The sequence below is a fragment of the Mauremys mutica genome, chromosome 4 (assembly GCF_020497125.1).
Source record: "Mauremys mutica isolate MM-2020 ecotype Southern chromosome 4, ASM2049712v1, whole genome shotgun sequence".
Lineage (NCBI taxonomy): Eukaryota > Metazoa > Chordata > Testudines > Geoemydidae > Mauremys > Mauremys mutica.
This window is the reverse complement of record NC_059075.1, coordinates 148,284,674-148,309,062: the sequence shown is the minus strand read 5'-3', so window position 1 is coordinate 148,309,062 and position 24,389 is coordinate 148,284,674. Positions and strand designations below refer to the sequence as shown.

Here is a 24,389-nt window from a genome sequence, read left to right as displayed (position 1 = left end):
GTCGGAGTGAGACGTGGCAGAATGTAAGATGGCTGAGCCGAAGGCTGCATCATCTCTGGATTGTTGTACCAATGCGTAGTGGGAAGCAAAGGTGTGAACGGAAGACCAGGTAGCCACCCAACAGATTTCCTGGATGGGGACATGGGCCAGGAAGGCGGCAGAGGAGGCCTGTGCCCTTGTAGAGTGAGCAGTAAGGTGGCTAGCCTGAACATGAGCAAGCTCGTAGCATGTCTTGATACAGGATGTCACCCAAGACAAGATCCGCTGGGATGAGACTGGCATGCCCTTCATGCGGTCCGCTACTGCCACAAAGAGCTGGGGCGACCGCCGAAAGGGTTTCATCTGCTCTATATAAAAAGCTAGAGCCCTACGGACGTCCAAAGTATGAAGCTGTTGTTCCTGGCGCGATGAGTGCGGTTTCAGGAAAAAAACAGGGAGGAAGATGTCCTGGTTTACATGAAAAGCAGACACCACCTTGGTGAGGAAGGAGGGGTGTGGTCGGAGGTGCACCTTGTCTTTGTGGAAGACTGTATAAGGTGGGTCCGCCGTCAGGGCGCGAAGTTCTGAGACTCGCCTCGCCGAAGTGATAGCGACGAGGAAGGCCGTCTTCCAGGAAAGATATAAAAGGGAACACGTGGCCATAGGCTCGAAAGGGGCCCCCATAAATTTGGCTAATACCAGGTTTAAGTCCCAGGGCGCCGGATCTGTGGGTATAACCGTTCTAGTCCCTTAAGGAACAGGGAAACCATCTGGTTAGAAAAAATAGAACGGCCACCCTCGCTGGGTCGGAAGGCCAAAATGGCTGCCAGGTGCACCTTTAAGGAGGAGACGGCGAGGCCATGCTCCTTGAGGGACCAAAGGTAGCCTAATATCTTTGGAATAGACACCAGGTGAGGATCGAAGCCGTTCTGAGTGCACCAGTGGGCGAAACGCTTCCACTTGGTGAGGTAAGTCGACCTAGTGGAAGGTTTCCTGCTCCCCATAAGCACCTGCTGTACTGCAGCAGAACAACGCCGCTCCACCTGAGTCAACCACGGAGGAGCCAAGCTGTGAGGTGAAGGGACTGCAGGTCCGGGTGGTGAAGCCTGCCGAAGTCCTGCGTTATGAGATCCGGCCATAGCGGCAGGGGAATTGGTTCCGCCACTGAAAGGTCGAAGAGCAGGGTGTACCAATGCTGCCTCGGCCATGCTGGAGCAATGAGAATAAGGTTGGCTCTGTCCCTCCGGAGCTTGAGCAGCACTCTGTGAATGAGGGGAAATGGTGGAAAGGCATACAGCAGGTGCCTCATCCACGGGAGGAGAAAGGTGTCTGAAAGGGAGCCCGGGGAGCATCCCTGGTAGGAGCAGAACCTGTGGCATTTCCTGTTCTCTTTGGAGGCAAAGAGGTCTACTTGGGGAAAGCCCCACCTCTGGAAAACTGTGTGGATGACATTGGGACGGATCGACCATTCGTGAGACAGGAATGACCTGCTGAGGCGATCTGCCAGGGTGTTCTGTACTCCCGGGAGAAAGGACGCTACTAAATGGATAGAGTGGGCTATGCAGAAGTCCCACAATTGGATGGCTTCTTGGCAAAGTAGGGAGGAATGCGCCCCACCCTGCTTGTTTATGTAGAACATTGTCGTTGTGTTGTCCGTGAACACGGATACACAGCGGCCTTGTAGATGGATTCGGAACGTCTGGCATGCCAGGCGGACTGCCCTCAGCTCCCTGATGTTGATATGTAAGGCCAGCTCGTGGGGTGACTGGAGGCCATGAGTGTGTAAGTTGCCGAGGTGGGCACACCACCCCAAGGACGAGGCGTCTGTGGTCAGCGCTACGGAGGGTTGGGGAGGGTGGAACGGGACTCCCATGCATACCACCGCTGGGACTAACCACCAGTTGAGGCAGTTGAGGACTGAGCTGGGAATTGTGACCACCGTGTCTATATTGTCCCTGTGCGGGCGGTATATGGACGCGAGCTACGTTTGGAAACTTCGAAGCCTAAGCTTCGCGTACGGGGTCACGAAAGTGCATGAGGCCATGTGACCTAGTAGGCTGAGGCAGGTGCGCACCGACGTTGTCGGGAAGGACTGGAAGCTTCGAATGATCGAAGCCATGGCGTGGAACCGGGGCAGAGGGAGGCAGGCTCTGGCCAGATTAGAGTCCAGAACTGCCCCAATGAACTCTATCCTCTGCATTGGAGTCAATGTCGACTTTTCGGCATTGACCATAAGGCCTAGCCTGCGGAAGAGGCCTGTGACCACGCTCATGTGCTGAGACACCTGCTGTTGGGAAGTCCCGCAAACCAGCCAGTCGTCAAGGTACGGGTAGACGTGTATCCGACAACGGCAGAGGGCTGCAGCAACTACAGCCATGCACTTGGTGAAGACCCTCGGCGCCGTAGAGAGGCCAAAGGGGAGCACCGTGAATTGGTAGTGCTGGTGGTTGACGGCAAAGCGAAGGTAGCATTGATGAGGCGGGTAAATGGCAATATGGAAGTACACGTCCTTCATGTCGAGGGCGGCATACCAGTCTCCCGGATCCAGGGAAGGGATAATGGTCCCCAGGGTTACCATGCGGAACTTGAGCTTTACCATAAATCTGTTGAGCTCTCGCAGGTCTAGGATTGGTTGTAGACCTCCCTTTGCCTTGGGGATTAGGAAATAGGGGGAATAAAACCCCCTGCCCCTCATGCCTTCTGGCACCTCCTCTATGGCACCCAAACTCAAGAGAGTCTCGACCTCTTGCAAGAGGAATTGCTCGTGAGAGGGGTCCCTGAAGAGGGACGGGTAGGGTGGGTGGGAGGGAGGGGGAGAAACAAACTGGAGGTGGTATCCCGCTTCCACCGTGCAGAGGACCCAGCTGTCGGATGATATCTGGGACCAAGCAGGGAGGAAATGGGAGAGATGGTTGGAAAAAGATGGGGAAGGATCTGGTAGGGAAACTGGTGGGCCGTCCTCGGGCGTCCCATCAAAAGTTCTGCTTCGACCCCGAAGCTGGTTTCGGGGACGGTTGGGTTTGGTTCCCCTGGTTGCTCGACTGCCTTCGCCGATTCACCCTGCCACGACGCCTGGTGTCTGGTCGTGGCCTGGGCTGATTGTAGGGGCGGTACGGCTGGGGCCGGAAGGACCTACGTTGGGTCACCAGGGTGTGCATGCCCAATGAGCGCATCGTAATGCGATTGTCCTTAAGACTCTGCAGCCTTGGGTCGGTTTTCTCCGAAAAGAGACCCTGACCATCGAAGGGCAGATCCTGAATTGTTTGTTGTAATTCAGGTGGGAGAGTCGAGGCTTGGAGCCATGATATGCGTCTCATTGTTATACCAGAGGCCAGGGTTCTGGCCGCCGAGTCCGCTGAGTCCAAAGAGGCCTGAAGGGCAGTTCTGGCCACTTTTTTACCCTCTTCCAAAAGGGCCATGAACTCAGGACGGGAGTCTTGTGGCAGAAGCTCGGTGAACTTGCCTACAGACACCCATGTATTAAAGCTGTAGCAGCTTAGAAGGGCCTGCTGGTTGGCCATCCTAATTTGAAGGCCGCCAGCCGAGTAAATCTTATGGCCTAGAAGGTCCATGCGCCTCGCCTCCTTCGCCTTAGGAGCCGGTGCCTGCTGGCCATGTCGTTCACGCTCATTGACGGATTGGACTACCAGCGAGCAGGGTGAGTGTACAGATACTCATAGCCCTTTGACGGGACCATGTATTTTCTTTCCACTCCCCGAGCAGTTGGTGGGATGGAGGCTGGGGACTGCCATATGGTAATCTGCATTGTTTTGAATGGTACGTATAAACGGCAGGGCCACTCGGTGGGGGGCATCCGCTGTCAATATGTCCACCACTGGGTCCTCTACTTCTGCTACCTCCTCAACCGGCAGGTTCATATTTTGAGCTACCTTCCTCAATAAGTCCTGATGCGCCCGAAGGTCAATAGGAGGAGGACCCGATGAGGATGTTCCTGCAACTGCCTCATCAGGGGAGGAGGAGGAGGAGGAGAGGCCCGGTACCAGAGGGTCCTGTGGTGGGTCAGTGAGCGGCGGAGGAGCGTCTGCAGCGAGAGGAGCTTCAGGTTCCTCGGATGCCAGTGGTGCCTCTTCCGTGTCCGTGGGAGGAGGCCTGCTAATCGTGGCTTCTGGAGCTCGATGGTCGGAGGGCCCCGAGCGCTGAGCCACGAATGGGGCACCTTGCGCCTCGTGGTACGCCCATGGGGTCCAGAAAGCCCATTGAGGAGGGCCTTGGTCCTGGCCTTGCTCGGTCTGCTGGTAAGGAGCACTGCCGGCATGAGAGGAGACGGATGGTTGTCTCGAAGGCCATGGCGGTGCCGAGAAGCCGTGTGACGGTGCCGCCGATCCAGCTGTTCGGTCCCGGGACAGTACCGGTGAATGGTACCGGTCTTGTCGGTCCCGGGAGTGAGATCGGGACCATCTACCGTGCCGGTGCTGGGAGGTCGACCGGGATCTCGAGTCTCTATGGTGAGAACGGCTGCGGGACGAGTGGTACCGAGAGCCGGACCAGTGCCGATAACGTCTGTCTGGCGACCGGGATCGTGAGCGTCCCCGCGAGTACGACCAGTACCACGATGGAGAGTGGTACCGGGACTGCGAGCGGTGCCGGGATCGACAGCAGAGTGAGCAGGAATGTCTCCGAGATCGCGATCTGGAGTGACGTTTCTCCTAGTGGTCAGGGGAAGGAGGCCTCATTATGGCCGGCTTGCCAACTGACTTGACAACCCGCACCGGCGGTGCCGGGGGTTGAGGCTGTGTTGGCTCCGTCAGCGCAATCAGCTCTCTTGCCGTCGAAAAAGTCTCAGGAGTTGATGGGAGAGCCAGCTCCACCGTGGTGTGAACCGGGGAGCAGAGTGGTACCGGACTTGACGGCCCTTGCGGTGCCGGAGTCGATGGTGCCGCGCTAGGAGGAGCTTGGAGTGGTGGTGCCGGAGCTGGTGGTGCCGGAGTTCGGCGTACGGGCCTGGATGTATGGTCCTTTTTGGAGGACGAAGTCGACGCCGCCTTGCGTTTCCCCAAGGGGGAGAGGGAACGGTGCCAGGGAACTGGTGCCGGCTGTTGTCGGTGCCGGGCATCGGTGCCGGAGTGAGCTGGTGCCGAAGGCACGCTCCTCACCGATGCAGACTGCTGTGCGGTCGGTGCCGGTGCCGTAGGGCTAAGTGCCGACTCCATTAGGAGCTGCTTTAAGCAAAAGTCCCGCTCCTTTTTTGTTCTGGGCTTGAACGACTTGCAAATGCGGCACTTATCAGGAAGGTGAGACTCTCCTAAGCACCTCAGGCAAGATTCATGAGGGTCTCCAACCGGTATCGGCTTCTGGCAGGCCGAGCACGGCTTAAACCCCGGTGCCTTGGGCATGAGCCCGCACCGGGTCAGGGAAAAAGGGGGCTAGTCCCCCAGTTCCCCAGTGAACTATATACTAACTACAACTAAACTAGTAAACTAACTCTAACTATACTAAAGTTGAACTATATATACAACAAGGTAGAAACAAGAGCGAGAAGCTAGGGTTGTGGAGGACAGCGATGCCGCACGGGCGGTAAGAAGGAACTGAGGAGCGGATGGGTCGGCAGGGGTATATATCTGGCGCTATAGCGGCGCCACTCCAGGGGGCGCCCAGCCGACCCACCGAGTGTTGCTAGGGTAAAAATCTTCCGACGAGCGTGCACGCGGCGTGGGCACACCTAACTGGAATGCATATGAGCAATCACTCGAAGAAGAATCTGCATAATTGGAGATTTTTAAGAGCAGGTTAGACAAACACCTGTCAGGAATGATCTAGATAATACTTAGTCCTGTCATGCGTGCAGGGGACTGGACTAGATGACCTCTCGAGGTCCCTTCCAGTTCTACGATTTGCATTGCACGTTTGTAGCCTGCATTGCAGGGTTTTTATTGCCAGATATGCTAAACATTCATATGCCCCTTCATGCTTCAGCCATCATTCAAGAGGACATGCTTCTATGCTGATGACGCTTGTTAAAAATATGTGTTAACCAGGGCCGGTGCAAGGAAGTTTTGCACCGTAGGCGAAACTTCTACCTTGCGCCACCCCCCAACCCAGCTAACCCCACACGCTGCCCGCCTCACGGCAGCTAACCACGCCTACCCACTCCTCCCATCAGAGGAGCCCCCCCCCCACCCGCAGCAGCTAACCCTGCCCGCCGTGGCAGCTAACCCAACCTGCCACCCCCCAACCCGGGAAGCCCCCCTCGCAGTAGCTACCCAACCCTAACCCGAAGCTAACCCTGCCTGGGGAGCCCCCCGCACTCTGCGGCAGCTAACCTCGCCTGGGGAGCCCCCTCCCACTCTGCGGTAGCTAACCCACCTGGGGAGCCCTCCCCCCACTCTGCGACAGCTGACCCCGTCCCCTCCGCAGCAGCTAACACCGCCTGGGGAGCCCGCCCCAGCTCTCCTCCACTGAGCACACCAGCTCCTCTCCCAGGCTTGTGGCACCAATTGGAGGAGAATTAGAGCTGGGGCTGTGTGCTCAGCAGAGGAGGCAGAGTGGAGGTGATCTGGGGCAGGGAGCCGTTCCCCTGTGCGCTCCCTCATTACGCGGGCAGACCTCCCCACGGCCCCCCACCCTAGCTCACCTCTACTCCACCTCCTCGCCTGAGCAGGCTTTTAGGCATCCTCAACCACTAGGCGCCCTAGGCGGCTGCCTAGTTCACCTAGTGGTTGCACTGGCCCTGGTGTTAACTAAATTTGTGACTCAAGTCCTTGGGAGAGAATTGTATATCTCCTGCTTGGTTTTACCCACATGCTGCCATATATTTCATGTTATAGCAGTCTCGGGTGATGACCCAGCACATGTTGTTCTATTTAAGAATACTTTCACTGCAGATTTGACAAAACACAAAGAAGGTACCGATGTGAGATTTCTAAAGATAGCTATAGCATTCGACCCCAAGGTTTAAGAATCTGAAGTGCCTTCCAAAATCTGAGAAGGATGAGGTATGGAGCATGCTTTCAGAAATCTTAAAGGAACAACACTCCGATGCAGAAACTACAGAACCCGAACCACCAAAAAAGAAAATAATTTTCATCATCTGAGTCAGATGCCACCAGCAGAAAGTTGAACATGCATCGGATTGTACTGCTTTGAATCGTTATTGAGCAGAACTATCATCAGCATGGACGCATGGCCCTTGGAATGGTGACTGAAGAATGAAGGGACATATGAATCTTTAGTGCATCTGGCATGTAAATATCTTGTGACACTGGCTACAACAGTGCCAGGCGAACACCTATTCTCACTGTCAAGTGACATTGTAAATAAGAAGCGGGCAGCATTATCACCTGTAAATATAAACAAACTTGTTTGTCTGAGCAATTGGCTGAACAAGAAGTAGGACTGAGTGGACTTGCAGGATCTAAAGTTTTCCATTGTTTTATTTTTGAATGCAGTTATTTTCTGTACATAATTCTATATTTGTAAGTTCAACTTTCATGATAAAGAGATTGCACTACAGTACTTTTATTAGGTGAATTGAAAAATATTATTTCTCGTTTTTTACAGTGCAAATATTTGTCATCAAAAATAAAGTGAGCACTGTACACTTTGTATTCTGTGTTATAATTGAAATCAATATATCTGAAAATGTAGAAAACATCCAGAAATATTTATATAAATGGTATTCTATTATTGTTTAACAGTGCGATTAATATTTTTAATTGTGTGATTAATTACGATTAATATTTTAAATCGCTTGACAGCCCTAGTCATTTTCTGACGCAGATTTATTTGTGTTGACAACATAACTGTAAAAATAGCTAACAATATTAACATTGTAATCATTAGGTTTCAGAGTTCATATGAATGTGGCAGTTTACACCTCTCAAAGTTATTTTTCAGACTGTCTGCAGGTTCAGGAAAAAATAGTGCATCTGTTACATATGGCGCATATTTTCAAGATTACCTCCACAACTTTAAGGGCTTGAAACAATCTTTTTATATATGAAAACATATATTCTAGAACACAATCCACTAGAAAGGTGTGGGTATAATGTGAATTGCACAGCAAATTCTATAGCCTCATGTAAGACACAGAGCCCTGATTATTAAATGTATATATAAGACTGGCACATCTGGGTGCTAGTAACATATGTTCAGAAATGTCACTTAATGCCCTAAGAGAGAGGAACAGTTTCTACAGATGTCCAGGATAAGCATTTGAGCCAGAAAGGCTGCAGAGGATGCTTGCATTCTTGTCAAATGTGTTGTCATTCTGCTTGGCAGGGTAACATTAGCCATGTCATAGCACAAGCAAATACAGGAGGCTATCCACAGCAAAATCTTTTGAGAAGAGACTGGGATCCCCTTCAGCCTATCTGTGACAGCTACGAAGACAAGTGTAATTGCTTGGACCTGTCGAGGTAGAATGCCAACTCTCTTCTGACATCCAGAGTATGCAGTCACTCATCTTTATTCGAGTGAGGTTTCAGGAAGAATGAAAGTAGGTAAATCGCCTAGTTGATATGGAAGTTAGTCACCACTTTCAAAATGAACTTTGGATGAGGGCACACGTAAATCTTGTCTTTAAAGAACATTTTATAAGGAGGGCCAGACATAAGTACATGTAGCTCACCTATCCTGGAAGAAGTAATGGCCACCGAACATGCTACCTTCAATGAAAGATGTAACAAGCAGCAGGTAGCTAAAGGCTCAAAGGGAGACCCTATCAGTTTTGACAATATCAAGATCAAGTCCCATGGGGGGAACAGATCTTATATCCGAGGATACAACTATTCCAGGCCTTTCAAAAATCTTATTGACATTGTCTTAGAAAATACAGAGCCATTATCAACCTGAGGGTGGAAAGCTGAGATACCTCCTAGGTGGAGTTTGATAAAACTAACCATCAACCCATGTTGTTTTGGGTATAACAGATAGTCCTAGATATGCCAGATTGAAGAATGGATTGGGGAAACTCCAGATTTTTGGGACCACACAGAGAATCGCTTCCACACAGCCAGGTAAGTAGTTAGTTGATGGCCTCCTACTGTATAACAGCACATTCTGAAACACTTTTGAACCAGACCCTTCCTGAGGGTCTAGCAATGGAGCATCCATGTTTTTAAATGGAGCACCTGAAAAATGGGATGGAGTAGGCAGCCATGGTCTTGAGAAATTAGGCCAGGAAAATTAATGGAGGAGAGGTCCATCAATGGCTACTAGCCAAGATGGTCAGGGATGAAACCCCTATGCTCTGGGTGTCCCTAAACCTCTGAATGCCTGAAGCTGGGAATGGACGACAGGAGATGGATCACTCAATAATTACCCTGCAATGTTCATTTCCTCTGAAGCATCTGGTACTGGCCACTGTCGGAAGACAAGATACCGGGCTAGATGAACTATTGATCTGACCCAGTATGGCCAGTCTTATGTTCTGGATGCAATGGAAGTGAGCCGGACAGGAAAGTGAAGAACCAGTGCTGCTGAGGCCAAGCTGGGGCTACAAGTATTACTTCGGCATGATTTAGTCTGATTTTCAGTAGCACTCTGTGAAGGAGTGGGATCACTGGGAAAGTGTACAGGAGCTTGTCCACCCAGGTCAACAGCGAGTGTTTGTGAGGGAACCTGGACTGTGACCCTGAAGGGAACAAAACTGCTGGTAGTTCCTGCTGGTTCTCATTACAAGCAGGTTCACCTGGGGAGTCTCCCACAGTTGAAAAATAAACCTGGCTATACCTGGATGGAGACACCACTCGTGGTGACTCAAATGATTGGTGTAGATGATCTGCAAGCTCATTCTGCATTCCCTGGAAGGCAAGAGGCTTTGAGATTGATCAAATTGGCAATACAAAAATCCAAGAGTTGGACTGTCTCTTGGCCGCGCAGGGAAGAGAGGGCCCTTCCCTGCTGCTGAGATACAATATTGCCACTTTATCGTCTGTGAGAATGAGCAGCATTTCTCCCCTTTGAAATGGGGGAGGAAAGCCTGACATGCCAGTTGGATAGCTCTAAACTCTCTCACTTTTATGTGTAGAATCAAACCCATTGTAGACCATAACCCCTGCATCTGCAGAGAAGCAGATGAGCCACCCAACCCAGAGCAGATGCATCCATCACTAATGTCAGTGAAGACTAAGGATGGACAAAGGGAATACCTATGCATATGTTGGCAGGGTTTGTTCACCAATCTAGAGAGCCTAAAATATGAAAGGGCTCCATCACCACCATTCAGAGGCTGACAGTTTGGTAAGAATATAGAGCCCAGCCAACCTTTTAGTTTCCTGAGGCAATCTGGAATGCTGGACTACATATGTGCAAAAGGCCATATGCCACAGAAGCCTCGTACAATTCCATGCTGTTGTGACTGGGTGAGCCTTGAGATCCAGAATGATGGACTGGATTTGTCTGAAATCTTGACTTGGAAGAAAGCTCTGGCTTGAGTAGTATCCAGACCTGTCCCAATAAATTCTATTCTCTGAACTGGGGAGAGGATACACTTCTCTCTTTTAATTAATAGCACCAGCACATGGAAGATTGCCTGGGTAAGAGCTACACTGGACAGTACCTGAATCCTGGACTGGTCTCTCTCAAGCCAGTTGTCCAGGTAGGAATAGATTTGCACACCTAACTTCCTCAGAAATGCAGCCACCACTGCTATAATTTACACACCTAACTTCCTCAGAATTGCAGCCACCACTGCTATACATTTTTTTAAAGTTCAAGGAGTTGCAGACATGCCAAAAGGCAGCACAGTGAACTGGTAATGAGATTGGCTTACCAAAAGCCTGACATACTTCCTGTGCTACTGATAAATTGCCACATGGAAGTATGTGTCCTTTAAGATGAAAGTGGCATGCCAGTCTCCAGGATCCAGGAAGGGAATACTGGAAGCCAGCGTGACCATGTCACATTTCATCTTTTTCAGATATCTGTTGAGTTGATCCAGATCTAAAATTGGTCTGAGACCTCCTTTTGCTTTCAGAATTAGGAAATAGTGGGAATAAAACCCCATCCCTCTGTGACACTGTAGAAACTCTTCTATGGCTCGCACCCAGATGAGGGACTTCATCATGAGAGTGGTTCTTGAAGAGGGACAGGGAGGGAGGGAGGGAAGAAGGGGTAGAAACAAATTGAAGGATGTATTCCACTTCCACAGTGCTTAAGACCCATTAGTCTGAAGTAATTAGTGACCAAACACTTAGGAAGTGGGATACACAGTTTGCAAACAGAGGGTATGGAGAGACTTGGATTAGAGAGACTGGTATGGAGTCCTTGACCGACTCATCAAAATGTTTGTTTAGTGTCCCCAGGATGCCTAGATGAACAAGGAGCTGCTGTAGTAGAAGAAGAGGTTGGCCTGCACCTAAAACTCTGACACTTTTTCCTTGTTAGGTCCTGGCAAGGCACAAGAGTTGGGTATCGGTGAGACTGTTGAGGACGAAAGTGTTTCCTAGTCTGAGGCAGTGAATATATGCATAATGGACTTTAGAGTCACCCAGAAGTCCTTTAAGCCATGAAATGTATCATCCATCAGCACCAAAAAGAGGGAAGACCCTTCAAATGGCAAGCCTTGAATAGTCCTGTGAACTTCTTGGGGCAGCCCCAAAGATTGCAGCGAAGAGCACCTGCACATAGTGATGGCAGAGGCTATGATCCTAGCAGCTGAATCAACAGCATCTAAACTGGCCTGGAGCAAAGTTCTAGACACCAATTTCCCTTTCTCCACCAGTGAAAGAAACTCTTGCTTAGTGTCCCCAGGGAGCTTGTCCTGAAATTTCAATGTAGAGTCCCAGATGTTATAATCATACTACCCTAATCAATTTTTCTACCAAACAGGTCAAGTTTTTGGCATGCTTTGACTTAGGGGTAGCCACTTGTTGCCCCTAGGATTCTTTGTTGTTGGCAGCCAAGACAACCAGTAACTCCAGAGGGGAGTGGGAACACAAATGTTCCAAGTCTTCGGAGAGAATATAGTATATGTGATCAGCCTTCTTAGATGTGGATGGAAATGGCAAGGGAGTTTGTGACAAGGTTTTGATGGGCTCTAAAATCACCTCATTGATTGGTAGGACCACATGAAATGGGTCAGTTGTCACCAGAATGCCAAAAAGATGATCGGACAGTTCTCTAACCTTCTCCACCTGGATAGCCAAGGCCGAGGTGACTCTTTTTAAAGCTCCTGGTGAGCTCTTCAGTCATTAGGTAGGGGTGTGGTGATTCCCAAGGGAACTATTTCATCTAGGGAAGAGGAGGATGAGGCCAATGCAGGTTAAGGGCTGAACCTCCTCTGATAATCAGATGGCTGGATCCCCACGATCCACTTCCTTGTGCTTGGTACTGGGCCCAGTCAACCTCTGACTCAAAAAATGACTCAGGGATTGGTGCTGATATGAAGAAATGAGAGGTCATTGTCGTCGGCTTTCCTCTTGACGGTACTGTCAGATGACAGCTCTGAAATGCAGGAGACTGATGCAATACTTGATGCTGCACTGAGGAGACTGACACAGTGTGGTCTGGTAATATTGGAGAAGCAACTTCCTGCACTGCTAGGTAAGCCAGCACTGACAAACTCAAGTCTCTCAACACCAAAAAAGCCTTCAGCGTGGACAGAAGCATAAGAGTCTCTGAGCAACGAGTAAGAGAAGGCAAGTGCTGAAGAAGCTGAAGGTACCTTATCAGGCCCTGGACTCAATGGTGCCTGCCCCAGTGCCAGAATCCACAATACAGCATTAGCTGATGACTGAGATGAGGAGTGCGTCAATTTTGACTGCACTCTACTTGACCCTTTGTCCCCTTGCTTGGGGAAACTTAGAAACCAGCAATCTTCCTTTCCTGGTCACATCCTTGGAAGCTATGTTTCTTCCTCTGCACCAGGAAGGGTGAACAGTGCCAGGACTTGGCCAATATCAGAGGAATGTTTCTCACAGAAACTGAAGTACTCGGCACATTCTCCAAATGGGAAGTCTTTGAAGATAGTCTCAGAGCAGCCACCATCAACAGAAACTTCAGCCTCGCCTATCTGTCTTTCTTGGTCCTTAGCTTAAAGTCCTTAAAAATTTGACACTGATCCTTAATGTGAGACTCATCCAGACACTTTAAACAGAGTGTGGGTCAGTCATGGGCATCAGTTTGGAACATGAAAAACAGGGCTTGAAGCCTGGTGACTGAGGCATTCCTTGGTACTGAAAAATGGAACCACAAGCCAGGTATGAAAAAAATCACTTAACTAAACTAAAACTTATCCTGCTACCTGACTAACATTAAAACGATACAAATGGGGAACTATTTACAACTAAAAAACACGCCAAGAGAACATGCCAAGGCAAGACAGTTCCCAGCAACCGTTGTTGGTGCAAGAAGGAACTGAAGGGGTTGAGGGCAGCCCTACCTTTTATACCAAAAAGCACACGCCATATGAGTACTGTTGAGGGAAAAAAATTCTAACAACTGTACATGGGGCACACACACACACACACACACACAGTGGAATGCACATGCGCAATCACTCAAAGAAGAAAATACAGTTTCTTCAGACATGCCAAACCTGTGGGGGGGGGAGCAGAAATTTGGGCTTGTTTTTGGCTTAACTGGCTTGTGAGTTGCTTGTTGGCTAGTTTTTGGCTTGTAGCTTGTTTGACTTGTAGCTTGTTGGACTTGTTGCTTGTTGCAGTTTGTTGCTTCTTTTTTTGATCGGCACCTGGCAAGCAGGGGCAAGCTGTGGCGTATTATCGCCTAGGCCAACAAGGCCTAGGCCTAGGGCGGCAAATTTGCAGGGGCGGCAAATTTGCTCGCGACTCTTCCCCAACTCCGCCCCTTCCCCAAATCCCCGCACCTTCCTCCCCCAGGTGCGCCGTGCTTCCCTCCTTCCACCTCCCTCCCAGGCTTGCCGCGCGAAAGCGCTGGGAGGGAGGGAGAAGCGAGTAGCTTGGAGGAGGCAGAGCAGAGGTGAGCTGGGGCCTGCGGGCGTGGGGAGTAACCTGGGGGGCCGGGAACCGCTCCTCGCCCCAGCTCACCTCCGCTCCACCGCTGCCATCCCCCAAGCATGTCGCAACTCCCCTTCTCCCCCCTCCCTCCCAGGCTTGCTGTGTGAAAGTGCTGGGAGAGAGGGAGGAAGGGAGAAGTGAGTAGCGGCACGATCGGAGGAGGCAGAACAAAGGTGAGCTGGGGTTGGCGGGCGCAGGGAGTGACTCTTGGGGGGGGAAGCAGGGAACCACTCCCTGCCCCAGCTCACCTCCATTCCACCGCTGCCATCCCCGGAGCGTGCCACAACTCCCCTTCTCCCCCCTCCCTCCCAGGTTTACCGCGGGGGAGCAGAGGTGAGCTGGGGGGGGCGGCAATTTTTTGACGGCCTAGGGGTGCCAAATTTGTTAATCCATCACTGGGGGCAAGGGGGTGGTGGCAAGCAGGGGCAAGAGGAGGGAGAGAGTCAGGGGTGCACGGTGGGCCCACCACAGTCCCAGACTGCATGCCAGGGAGATTCTAGTCACATAGAGTGTTGGGGTTCTTAGGGATTGGCTTGTTTTGGCCTTTTTTTGAACTGGGATTAGCTTGATTTTTGGCTTATTGTAAAAGTTGGGGTGCTTATTTACTGCATGAAAGTTGGCAACTGTGAGTTCCTTGTGTAATCAAGATACTAATAGTAGCCAGAAATACATTCCTTCATCTTTAATAACCACAGTGATGAGTGCTGAAGGACCCCATGATTGATCACAGTCTATAAATACATAGACAGGGAACAAAAATTTTATAATAGACTTTTCAGTCTGGCAGACAAAGGTATAACAAGATCCAATGGCAGGAAGTTGGTGCTAGACAAATTCAAACTGGAAATAAAGTATACATTTTTAACAGTGAGGCTAGCTAACAATTGGAAAAATTTACCAAGGGTCATGGTGGAGTCTCCATCACTGAAAATCTTAGAATCAAGATTGGATTTTTTAAAAAAAGATATGCTCTAATTCAAAAGGAGTTATTTTGGAGAAGTTCTATGGCCTGTGTAATATAGGAGATCAGACTGCAATGTCCACAATGGTCCCTTCTGTCTTTAGAATCTATGCATGGTAAAAATGCCCCTTACAGAAGAAAAGATAGAGCAATTAATATGGAAAAATAACCTTAACAATGGGTGTAAGTAATAGCTGTATGCTGATAGCCCAATTAAGTTGATGCAATAACCTAAATAAAGATTTAGGTGTACATTATACTGTACTTACCTTGATGGCTTAGATTTTTCATCTTTCACATTGTAAACCCAATCAGATAACAATTTCTTAAAGGAAACTAGTAGTCCTTTGCTTTCCCAATATGTCTTTACCTCATGAATGTTCATAAATCTAAGAAAGAAAGATGTCATTGTATACTACTAGAAAATAAAGCTATAATATATACACAGACTAGATCCTCAAATGATGTAAACTGATGTAGCTCCATCAAAGTCAGTGAAGCTACACCAGTTGACCCCAGCTGATGATCTGGTCCACAAGATCAACCGAATAGAGTTTCCATAAATATAGTATTAAGACCAAAGTATTGTTATCAATTTTATGTCTATTAAAATCTATGAAATTATATAGAGACCAAATTTTGCACTTATATTTGCATGTGCTTCCTACTGAAGTAAATGGAAATGTCGTATGTACATTCAAGGGCAAAATATAAAACACGCCTTTTTTAATAAGTACCTTAGTATGATATCCACAGACCTCAGTATCCAAGAACTTTTCTCTGACTACTACTGTGTGGAAGGATGGTCTTGTGGTTAAGGCATCTGGACAAGGACTCAGGAAATCTGAGTTCAGTTTCCAGGCCGTTCACAAACTTTCTGTCTTACCTTGGGAAAGTTATTTAGAGTAAAATTGTCAAGAATGCCCCCAAAAAACAATGGGGAGTCCGGTGACACCTTAAAGACTAACAGATTTATTTGGGCATAAGCTTTCGTGGGTAAAAACCCCCACTTCAGATGAACGCCCCACTGATTTTCTGTGGCACTTAGGCACTTTGTTTACTTACAATGTAAGTTGTTCAGTATAAGGACTATTTTTTACTGCGTTTGCACAGCATCTAGCACAATGTGGCATCTAGGCACTACTGTAATATCAGTCATAAGTAAAGCTGCAAGTTTGTCATGGATTCTGTGACTTTCCAGGATATCCATGCAACCCCAGCCGCTGCTGGGGCAGTCTTGGGACACTGCCCCACCCCCAGCAGAAGGAATTTCGGTGTGGGAGGGGACTCAGGGCAGTGCTTATCTTGGGGGGAGGGCTCCCTAGAAGCAGCGACATGTCCCTCCCTCCCTCAGCTCCTAGCTCCACACACTGCCTCTGTTCACAGGCACCACCCTCGCAGCTGTCATTGGCTGCGGTTCCTGGCCCATGGGAGATGTGGACGCAGTGCGCAGAGCTAGGAGCTGAGGGAGGAACATGTTCCAGGGAGCCGTGAGGAGCCAGGTAGGGAGCCTGCAAGCCTCCTTAACTCCGCCAGCACTAGTGGAGGGCCCAGGCTGTGCGCCCCACAAGATTTAGTCAGGGATATATAGTACAAGTCATGGACAGGTCCCAGGCCATGAATTTTTGACTTTTACTAAAATTATCCATGACTACAACGTAGCCTTAGTTATAAGCAACAGCATTTGTAATTCACTACCATTCACTCCAGACTAGATTATTGTAATTCACTGTATCTGAATCTACATATGAAAAAAATGCAAAGACTCCCGCAACTTCTGCAAAACATAGCTGATGCCTCCTCCACAGGTTGGACTGCTTTGAACAATCCCCCCCTGTAATTTGGGCCCTTCAAAGACTACCTCTACATCCGATCTCAATCTTCAGACCCATTAATGAATCAGTTCCCAGTTACGTTATTTATCTTGGGTACTTATATGGCCTACAATATTATAGGAACTGTGGACCTCAAAATTTCTAATAAATTTATCCTCACTATAACTATGTGAGGCAAGAAAGAAACATTATCCCCATTTTACAGATTAAGAATTGAGACAGAGAGAGACTAAGGTTATCTCTTCACTACTGGCTGGATCAGCGGGCACTGATTGATCCCTGAGCGCTCTTCCGTCAACTCCTGTACTCCAGCTTGGCGAGAGGTGCAGGCAGAGTCGGCGGGGGAGCGGCAGCAGTTGCGTCACTGTGGTGAAGACACCCCGGTAAGTCGATCTAAGTACATCGACTTCAGCTACGTTATTCACGTAGTTGAAGTTGTGTAACTTATATTGATCCATGCCCGAGTGTAGACCAGGCCTAAGTGATTTGCCCAAAATCACACAGGAATAGGGTTGCCAACTTTCTAATCCCTGAAAACTGAACTATGCCTCTTCCCGAATCCCGTCCCTGCCCTGCCTCTTTCTCTGAGGCCCCACCACCCGTCCAACCTGTCCCCCCACCATCACTCACTCTCCCATCTCCCAGGACTCACTCGCCGCCTGCAGAGCCGGACTGGGAGGAGCTGATGCGGAGCCTGTCCAATTGCAGCACAGCAGAGCATGACGGGTCAGTCCCCATAGTGAGGGGCCGAGGTAGGGAAATTGGGGCACAGCGGGGCAGGAGGGAGGTTGGTTTGTGGAGCGAGGCCAAGGAGAAATTCGGGTCCATCCCCAGAGCAAGGGGCTGGGGAAATTGGGACATAGTGGGGAAAAGGGGGCAGACAGGACCACCCCCCCCGCGATGGTGCAGGTTCCCACTTTGGCGCCTGGTCCAAGAGCCAGCCAGTTCTCACCATCAGGCTGGGGGGGTGGAAAGAGCAGCATCTGCTAAGCAGAGCCTCGCCTCCAGGCTCCAGCAGCAGCTGCTGCTCTTTCTGCTCCTCCTCCCTGGTGGCAGAGGCCAGTTACTGCAGGTAACTGGACCTTTAGCTTTCGATCAGCTGCCAGTTTCCCTTTTTGACTAGACGTTCCAGTTGAAAACTGGACACCTGGCAATCCTAGGAAGTCTGTGGCAGAACTGGAAATTGAATCCATTTGTCCTTAGTCCCAGGTTAGTGCCCTAACTACTGTACCATCTTCCCTGTCTAGAGAGAGACTGCATGTCTTTCTAAGAACTGCCAAGACAGTTATCTGCATTGTTCCAGAGGAGTGTAAGAAAAAACAGAGCTAAGTGCATAAAGGTCAGAGATAAGGCATTTTCAACTGTAGGAATCTGGCTGTTAAATGAACTTCCAGAGGAGATCTAATTAGAGGCATTCAGGTACTTTGGTGACAGATGCTAGTACATAATACTATGATGGACAGATAAAAGTGGCATGGAGATGAAATTTCTGTCTCACTTCTAAAGGTGGTGCTTCTAAAAGAGGGTCAAGGATGGTTTAAGTCAGCTTACAATGCTGTTGCCAATGCTGTATTTGTTATGTAAATAATAGAGTACATCAGTTACAAGGCTATAATGTCTGGCTACTTTCACGATGACTAATTTGCACCAAAAATTGTTTTAAAAATTACTAAACTATTTTGATTAGGTTATTCACTGTTTTTTAAAACAAAACTTCCCCTTTTAGACTATTCATATGTAGAACGTGTACAGTAGGAGCACATTTTCAAAACAATGAATATGCCTATAAAATTCTATACCAGCCCATTAAGTTATGTGACTGCTTGCACATCAAGTACCTGCATCTACAGGCTGCTCACTTGTAAGCACAAGTCTAGGGATTAGTGAATGCAATGGATGTACATTTCCTGTGTTACACCCATATTTGAACATATGGCACATACTGTCTGATATCCAACTAATTTCAATTTTAAAAATTAAAGTAAATGAAGCACTTACTTCTCTCTAATATCAACATATCTTTCTGCTGCGCCTATTAATATTTGGGCAGCATCTTGGTTAAGCATTCCAGTGTGGTATTGCTTCTGATAACTAGCCTAGATAAAAACAAAAAATCCTCAAAAACATGAATTAACATAAAAATTGCTACAAAGTAAATGATGAAAAAAGACTTGCTAACTTTTTCTCTATTCTTGCTAGAATAAAAATATATTACAACATATCAATATCATTGAGTACAAAAACAAATTCATTTTACATACTTACATTTATATTATGTGGATAATTCCATATAAATAATTCTTCCTGTGGACTATCAGGGAGTGCACCTGCCTTCAGCCGTAAGGCCCTGGAACTGAACTCCCCAGTTTAGCAATGCAGCATCTGTGGTAATGCTTCTCTTAAGGTGGGGTGCATGAATGGGGTTCCCTCACAGACCTTGTGAGGCTCCTTCCACCAATTGGTGGAGCCAAGAGCCTTCTGCAGAATAGATACCCTCTTGGTCAAGCTGTGTTTGCTGGGTGTCCAGACCATCCTCAGCCAGGGTTGGGGGAACCTTGAATGCAGACTGGTGTAATGAAGGTGGAGGCTGCCATGTGGCCTAGCAGTGCAGGCAGACCCACGCTATGGTTTGAGGCAGTGGTTCTCAACCCACAGTCTGCAGGCTGCTTGCAGCCCAATCAGCATACAACTGTGGCCCATATATCCTCAGGGCCATAGTTAATATATATATATATGGTGTCTTTGGGGCATCTTCCTTTCCTCTTCAACTCTCTAACAAGGGATTTGTGCCTTCTCTTTTTTGGAATGAAAGGCTGATGTATGGTGTGGGAGGGCACATGTGTCAGGCTCTGAATCAGCAGCAGGTCTCAAGAAATGAGAGAAATAATTTGATTCTGTCTTCCCTCTGCTTTCTAGATCTGCTCTTGAAGCCACTGCAGAATTTACACTTACACAGAATATGGGCCTCCCTGAGGCAATGGAAGCAGATGGAAGAAGAAGTTACTCACCTTGTGCAGTAATGATGGTTCTTCAAGATCTGTGTCCCTGTGGGTGCTTCACTCTATGTGTCACTGCATCCCTGCGCCGGAGATTGGAGATATCTCATAGCAGTACTCTGCCGGGGGAAGGGTGCGCACAGGAGTTGTCACATGCAGCCGTTGGCACCTCCTGTAGCACACGCTCCCCCGACCGTCTCCTCCGTTCCTTCTCTACTGCAGAGCTCGGCTGTGTGAACTCAAAAGTAGAGGGGAGGAGGGTGGGTAGTGGAGCACCCACAGGGACACACATCTCGAAGAACCATCGTTACTGCATAAGGTGAGTAACTTCTTCTTCATCAAGTGGTGTCCCTGTGGGTGATCCACTCTAGGTGCTTGTAGAACAGTACCCCACCATGGGTGGTAGGGGGTTGGAGTTATGCATAAGTGTGTGATGAGAGCACTGAGACAAGGCCTAGGGTGATAGCGTAATGCTTTGCAAAAAGGTGTTCTGATGTCCAGGCTGCCGCTCTACAAATATCTATTAAAGGGGACATTGTTCAAGAATGTAATCGATGTTGTCATGGCTTGCGTTGAGTGGGATCTGATGCCCACGGGGGGTTCTTTGTGATGCAGGCGGTAGCAAGTTTGAATACGGGTAAAGACCCATTTGGAGTCTCTGGGTCAATACTGTAGAGCCCTTGGAGCGCTCTGCTGTAGAGACAAATAGCCTTGGTGACTTGCGAATGGTTTAGTTCTCTCCAAATAGAGGGCTAAAGCTCATCTTATATCCAGCATGTGCAATGTTGCTTCTTGAGAGTCATTATGTGGCTTGTGATAGAAGGCAGGTAGGTGTATGGTTTAGTTAATATGAAAATGTGTAGCCACTTTGGGCAAGAATTTTGGGTGAGGACATAACATGATTTTGTCTTTGGTAAATACAACGTATGGTGGTTCAGCCATCAATGCTCCTATTTCGCTGACACGTCTGGCAGACTAGGAATGGGACCTTCATTGACATATGAAGGAGCGAGCAGGCTGCTAGAGGCTCAAAGGGTGGTCTTGTGAGACATTTGAGCACATGATTGAGATCCCATGGTGGTGCAGGTTGGTGTACTTCTGGGTACATGTTCTGTATACCTGCTAGACAGCACCATGTAATCAGGTGAGCAAATACTGAAGTCCCTTCTATCTGTTCATAGAGGCCGTAAAGGCAATGAGGTGTATTTTAATAGAGCTTATGGCTAACCCCATTTCCTTCAGTTCTAGTAGGTAGTCTAGGATCACAGATAGAGGTGCCTTGGTCGCGTCCAGCTGTTTTTGCTGACACCAAAGGGAGAATCTAGTGGTGAGGCGATGGGTATTTAGTAATACTTGTTACACTTTCTCTGAACAGTTCAATTCCCCATGTTGGAACCAGAGAGGAGCCACGCTTTGAGATAGAGTTTCGCTGGGTCTGGATGGAGCATCAGGCCCTTGTTCTGGGACAGGAGGTCCATCTGGAAAGGCAGCGGTTGTGGGGCACAGACCGCTAGACGTGAGAGGTACTGAAATCAAGTCTGTCTGGGCCATGTGGGGACAATGAGAATGATGTATGCTCTGTCGAGTAGTATCTTGCGGATGACCTATGGGATCAGTGGGAAGATGTACATGAGTGACACATTTCATGGGATGAGGAAGGCATCCCCCAACGACCCCAGTGCCAGGTCTGCCCTGGAGCAAAAGAGTGGACATTTGTGATTTGTCGCTGAGGTGAAAAGGTCTATTACTGAATATTTTTGGAATATTGTGTCGAGAACCCTGTCGTGGATTTCCCACTCGTGTTTCTGTGAGAAGTGCCTGCTGAGGTTGTTGGGTGTAGTGTTTTGGCACCCTGGTAGGTATGATGCTGTGATGTTTATATTGTTGCGGATGCACAGGTTCCATAAATTCATGGCTTCTACGCATAGTGAGTGAGACCTGGCTCCTTCTTGGCAATTGGTGTAAAACATGCATGCCACATTGTCAGTGAGAATAGAGATTGAGGTCTGCCGTATGAGTAGGGGGGGAAGTGGCATCATGCATTGTGTACCACATGGAGTTCCAGGAAATTGATATGTAGTCGGGTTTCCATCGCAGACCACTTGCCTTGTACATTGTGGTGACCCAAGTGGGCGCCTCAACCTATCAGGGAGGCATCTGTTGTGATAGTCACTGACAAGGTGTCTTGTTGAAAGGGAGCATACGTTCTCTGGCTGTGTCCACCATTGTAGGGAGAGGATAACCCTTGGTGGTAGTGTAACACTTCTGTTGAGAGAGTGTTTGCTGGATGCATAGACCATGCCCAACCAGTGCTGCAGGCAGCCATATGGAGTCTGGCATACTTTACTACAAAAGTTGTAGCTGCCATACGTCCCAGAATCTGAAGGCATGTCCTCACTGAAGTTTGTGGTCTGACGGTCACCATGGAAATAAGATTGGTCAATTTAGTGATCTGTGATTTGGCAATATTGCCTTGGCTTATATGGAGTCTAGGTTGGCTCCGATAAACTTCAATCGCTGGGTTGATTCCAGGGTGGATTTCTTTTCGTTTATCTGTAGACCTAGTTGGTGAAACAGGTCTATTGTGGTCTTCAGCATGCCTGCCGTTTCTTGTCAGTTGGCAGCCTTGAGAAGGCAATCATCCAAATAGTGGAAGATTATGATTCCACTGTGTTGTAAATGTGCTGCTACTATCACGAGGGTTTTTGAGAATACGCGGGAAGCAGTGGACAGTCCGTAGGGAAGGACCCTGTATTGGTAGTGATTGGGTCCTACTGTGAACCTCAGGAACCTCTGTGGGCAGGATGTATTGTAATATGGAAGTATGCATCTTGGAGGTTGAGGGCTAAAAACCAGTCCCCCGTGACTAGCGCTGGGATTATTGTGGCCAGAGTGACCATTTTGAACCTGTGGTTGCATATGAACCTGTTGAGTTTTCAGAGTTCTAAGATTGGTCTCCATCCCTCTCCTTTCTTCTCTGTCAGGAAATATTTGGAATAAAAAACCCTCCCTCGGTATTGATGTGGTTCTGGTTCTACAGCACCCAGCAGCAGGAGGTGGTCTACTTCCTGTTGCAGAAGGAGCTCATGAGAGGGGTCCCTGAAGAGGGACAGGGAAGGAGGGAGGGTAGGGGGGATGGTTGTGAAAGGGAAGGTGTAGCCAGATTGTATGATCTCCAAAACCCATTTATCTGTGGTTATCATAGCCCAGGCATGGTAAAATGGGTGTAGGCGGTGACCAAAATTGTGGGATGGAGTATCTGTTGGCACTAGAGGTGTGGGGAGGTTGTGCATACCCTTGACCAAGACTTCAAAATTGTGGCTTAGATGGAGATGAATGGGTGAACGAGGCCTGGTTCTGTGGAGCTTGTTGTTTCTGAGCCCGTTGTTTGGGTCTGTTCTGAGTGAAGTATCGTGGTTGTTGACGGTTAAACAAGGTGTCTCATGACCTCTGGTATGGTATAAAGTGAGCGCGTTTGTCAGGCGGTGGGTGTATGCCTAGTGTACGCAGCGTTGCTCGGGAAGCCTTCATGGTATGGAGGGCATCATATGTTTGAGACGAGAACAGTTTATCCCCATTGAAGGGGAGGTTCTCCACTTTTAGCTGTAGTTCTTTTGGAATTCCCAAAGCCTGCAACCATGATGTTCTTCTCATAACCACAGCTGTTGCTGTTGATCAGGAAGCTGTGTCTGCTACATCCATTGAGGCTTGCAGTGCTTTGCGGGCTATTAACTGACCCTCATTGATCATGGCGTTGAGTTGAGGATGTTTATGCTCGGGGAGGTCCTCCACAAGCTCTTGTATTTTACTATAGTTAGAGTAGTTGTAATTTGCTAGTAGAGCAGAATAGTTGGCAACTCTAAGCAGAAGGGTGGATGACGAGTAAACTTTCCACCCAGAGAGGTCAAGTCTCTTGTATTCTTTATCTTGCAGTGAGGAGTGGAAATGTGGCTGTTTACTGCGCTGATTAGCAGCCTCTACTACCAGAGAGCAAGCTTGAGGGTGTGAAAACAAAAATTCCATACGTTTGGCTGGAAAGAAGTATTTTCTGTCAGCCCTTTTGTTGATGGGTGGTGCCAAAGCCAGTATTTGCCATATTACCTCCGCAGGCTCTATTATAACCTCATCCATGGGGAGGGCAATCTTGGTCGCTGATGCTGGTTGTAAGATTTTTAACAACTTATGTTATTTCTCCTGCACCTCATGTAAGGCAATTTCCTGGCTGTTTGTTACTCTTTTGAAGAGTTCTTGGAACTGTTTCAGGTCATCTGATGTCATAGGGGTAGACGGCATCACTGCTTTGTCTGGTGCAGAAGATGAGTGTGGGGTAGAAGATGAGTGTGAATCATCCAGTTTATAGAAGATGAGTGTGAATCATCCAGTCTGCCTGTGATAGTATTTCTTCCTCTTCTATCTCTGTCTCAGGGGGGTCAGAGGTTTCTCTGTGTGGTAATGATGGATGTACTCTGGAATCTCTTGTTGCTGGGGAAGAGGGACCAGAATAGGAGTTCTGGTATGTGGGCCAAGGACCCCATGGTACCGTGCTATGTAGCTCAGGGAGTGTTCGGTGCCAAGCAGTGGTAACTGCGGTGCAGAAGAAACTGCTTTGTCAGCAGGACGCAGGAATTACGCTGGTCCCGCCTTGAGGTTGTGGTTGACCATTGCAGCACTGTCTGGTGCT

The 24,389-nt window shown here is 48.7% G+C and overlaps 2 protein-coding genes across 2 annotated transcripts in view; one reads left to right on the top strand and one right to left on the bottom strand.

Moving 5' to 3' along the window:
• The window catches only part of LOC123370220 (glycine N-acyltransferase-like protein 3), a 327,798-nt gene that overhangs the window by 133,709 nt on the left and 169,700 nt on the right, over positions 1-24,389 (top strand). The gene's annotated exons all lie outside the window — the stretch shown is intronic.
• LOC123370218 (sodium/hydrogen exchanger 10-like) overlaps positions 1-24,389 on the bottom strand; it is a 236,024-nt gene that overhangs the window by 107,307 nt on the left and 104,328 nt on the right. Inside the window, exons 14-15 of the mRNA XM_045016557.1 lie at positions 18,711-18,808; positions 15,147-15,266 (exon numbers count right to left, since the gene is read on the bottom strand). Of these exons, the coding sequence (XP_044872492.1) occupies positions 15,147-15,266; positions 18,711-18,808 (218 nt within the window). The remainder of the gene's footprint in view (positions 1-15,146; positions 15,267-18,710; positions 18,809-24,389) is intronic.